Raw genomic sequence first — 2,761 nt, 5'->3', positions numbered from 1 at the left:
GAAAAAAATCGAAAGTTGCGTACTGTTTTTCTTAGTTTATTAAATAAAAATCAATGTGAATGGACATTTTTGTAATCAATCAATAATTTTTTGTTTTGATACTTTCACAATATACAAGCTCTCAACTCGTATAATTTAATTTTTTATTTTCCTATATTTTAAATAAAAACTTTTTAAGATATAAATTATACTTAAATAGAAAAAACAAAAAAGAAAAAAAAGAAAATTTATAAAACAGAATAAGAACGTTACATAACCAGCTGGTCCTGCTTCTATATATATTGGACCTTCATCATGTGCTTCCCTCACAACATAATTAACAGAAAAACCTTAAAGCTTTCAAGAAACCAAACAAACTCCAACTGTGTTATTGTCAACAATGGCATACGACAACAACGTTGATCTCTGTTCTCATTTATCACTTGCTAGGCGTCCTTGTAATACAATGGTATGTACCCATTTGTCACTTGGTAAGTGTCATTGCAACACAATCGATGAAGATGTGTCAGTTTCTTTAACCAAGAAGAGAAAGATTTCTGAAGAAACCTCTGTTGCCGCAAGAAAGAAGGTTTGCGGAGAGAGAAGTTGGGGTTACTCAACCGATTTGATGTTTTGTGATGATCCCTGGAAGATTAAGAAAGTCCTCAATTGCAGTGATCTTGGAAACATGAGCAGGCTCTTGCTCCCTAAAGATTTGGGTGAGAATTTGGTGGTGCCGATGTTGGATGGTGATGTTGAAAAAGGTGTTCAAGTTGAGATTTGGGATGTGGACATGCACTGCCTCCACTCATTCTTTAGTTTTCAAGAAATGGGTTTCTTCTAGATCTCTCTTTTTATTGGGAATTGGGTTGACGATTTTGTATCAAGAAGAGACTTAAAGAAAGGGGATGAGATAGGCCTTCAGGGATCCATACAATAATCGCTTTAATTTTTGTGTTCTTGATGCCATTTAGCATTGATAGCAATAATAGAATTCCTTTTGTAGAGAGGGTGTACTGATATTTTCTCTTGTTCTTATTGGTTTTGCAATTTGAATTTTTTGGATTGTAAGAACAATCTGAATATATGGTTTAAATTTGTTAAATGTTATGGTTTGCAAATTTGAATTGCAATTAGAATTGCTCCCATAAAAAAGTTAATCAAATAAGAGAATCACTCGTACTAAGAAATATGTCTTGAATTTTATGTAGAACTGGTTGCGTACATAAAATTACAAATAGCAATAACAGAATCGTCGCTATGTTGATTTTGTAGAACTGGTTGCTGACTTATGCCCTGAATATAATGTGGTTAGGTGTGTATTCTACACAATTACATGTAGCAATTGAACAACTAGTACTTTTTCTCATAAATTAATACATAGTGTGAAAATAAAAAATATTTGATTTACATCCTTATGCAATTACAAAATTACAGATATGGGCATACATATCACAATCTTCAGCCCCGGGTGACAAAGACATTTCTTCATTCTTTCTTGGACCCTACAAAAGCTCTAACTCAACACTATGGTGCCATTAAGGGGATAGAGCAGCTCTTGGATCAAGACTGGTATCTTCTGACCTTAGTATTTTAATATCAGCAGAGTTTTGCTTTAGATAACTAAAATGGTTCCCAACTTAATTACTCTTTCCATGTGACATTTAATTTTAAGTTCTGATAGTTATAATCTATCTTTTCTTTCCAATTAATGAAGGTAAACGCAAAGTCAGCGCAGACAATCTAATGCAGCAACAACACCCCCCTGAAGAAAATTGCAACAGATGGTTCTGGAATTATAGTACCTATAAGGATGAAAAAAAACTCAAATAAATTCTGCTTGCTATTTTTAAACTCAAATCAATACAAAAAATTCAAATTGAACAAACGAAATCAAAGCGATTTTTAAACCATAAATTCTGCTTCAGAATAAGAGAAAATTATCACTACATCTTTTTCTACACATGAATCCTAATACTGTTATCAATCCTAAAAGGCATCAAGAACAGAAAAATTAAAGCGATTTTTGTATGGATCCCAATGAAGGCCAATCTCATCCCCTTTCTTTAAGCCTCTTCTTGATACAAAATCTTTAACCCAATTTCCAATGAAAACATAGCTTCTTGAAGAAACCAATTTCTTGAAAATTAAAGAATGAATGGAGGAAGTGTCTACATCCCAAATCTCAACTTGAACACCTCTTTCAACGTCTCCATCCAACACCGGCACCACCAAATTCTCAGCAAAATCTTTAGGGAGCAAGAGCCTACTCATGTTGCTAAGATCACTGCCATTGAGGACTTTCTTGATCTTCCAAGGGTCATCATAAAGCATCAAATCCAAAGAGTAACCCCAACTTCTCTCTACACACTTTCTTGCAGCAACAACATGAGTTTCTTCATAAATCTTTCTCTTCTTGGATAAAGAAACAGAGACATCATCAGCGTCGTATGCCATTACTGGGAGGATTTGGTTTTGGTGAATTGGGTTTTGTGAATTGGGTTTTGGTTTCTTGAAAGCTACCAATGTTTTTCTGTTACCGGTCAATATATATAGAAGCTGCCACTTCACTTTAAATGTTTATTCTGCTTTATAATTTTAACATTATTTTATTTTATTTTATTTTCTATCTATATAGATATGATTTTTATTTTAGATAATTCTTATTCAAAATACAGGAAAAATAAAAAGTTAAATTATAGGACTTGAGCATTTGTAGTTTGGTGAAGATATCAAAACATAAAAAAATATTGACTGGTTATAAAAATATTAATTTACGTTG

General features: G+C 32.7%; 2 protein-coding genes across 2 annotated transcripts; one reads left to right on the top strand and one right to left on the bottom strand.

The window, feature by feature from the left end:
- Positions 1–379: 379 nt before the first annotated feature.
- LOC133296836 (uncharacterized) lies at positions 380–823 on the top strand. The gene has a single exon (XM_061495892.1). It carries the CDS (start codon positions 380–382, stop codon positions 821–823), a length of 444 nt encoding a protein of 147 aa, XP_061351876.1.
- A 1,145-nt stretch (positions 824–1,968) lies between these two features.
- Positions 1,969–2,436, bottom strand: LOC133296832 (B3 domain-containing protein At2g33720-like). Its single transcript, XM_061495886.1, has one exon. It carries the CDS (start codon positions 2,434–2,436, stop codon positions 1,969–1,971), a length of 468 nt encoding a protein of 155 aa, XP_061351870.1.
- Positions 2,437–2,761: the final 325 nt, after the last annotated feature.

The sequence above is a fragment of the Gastrolobium bilobum genome, unplaced genomic scaffold, assembly GCF_033153095.1.
Source record: "Gastrolobium bilobum isolate Gb01-03AN ecotype WA unplaced genomic scaffold, APGP_CSIRO_Gbil_v1 utg57355, whole genome shotgun sequence".
NCBI classification, from domain to species: Eukaryota; Viridiplantae; Streptophyta; class Magnoliopsida; order Fabales; family Fabaceae; genus Gastrolobium; species Gastrolobium bilobum.
Note: the sequence above shows the minus strand (reverse complement) of the source record. Positions and strands in the feature narration are given on the sequence as shown.

Excerpts from the sequence above, each read along its gene's own strand:
- LOC133296836 (XM_061495892.1), top strand. The coding sequence starts at position 380 with ATGGCATACGACAACAACGTTGATCTCTGTTCTCATTTATCACTTGCT.
- LOC133296832 (XM_061495886.1), bottom strand. The coding sequence starts at position 2,436 with ATGGCATACGACGCTGATGATGTCTCTGTTTCTTTATCCAAGAAGAGA.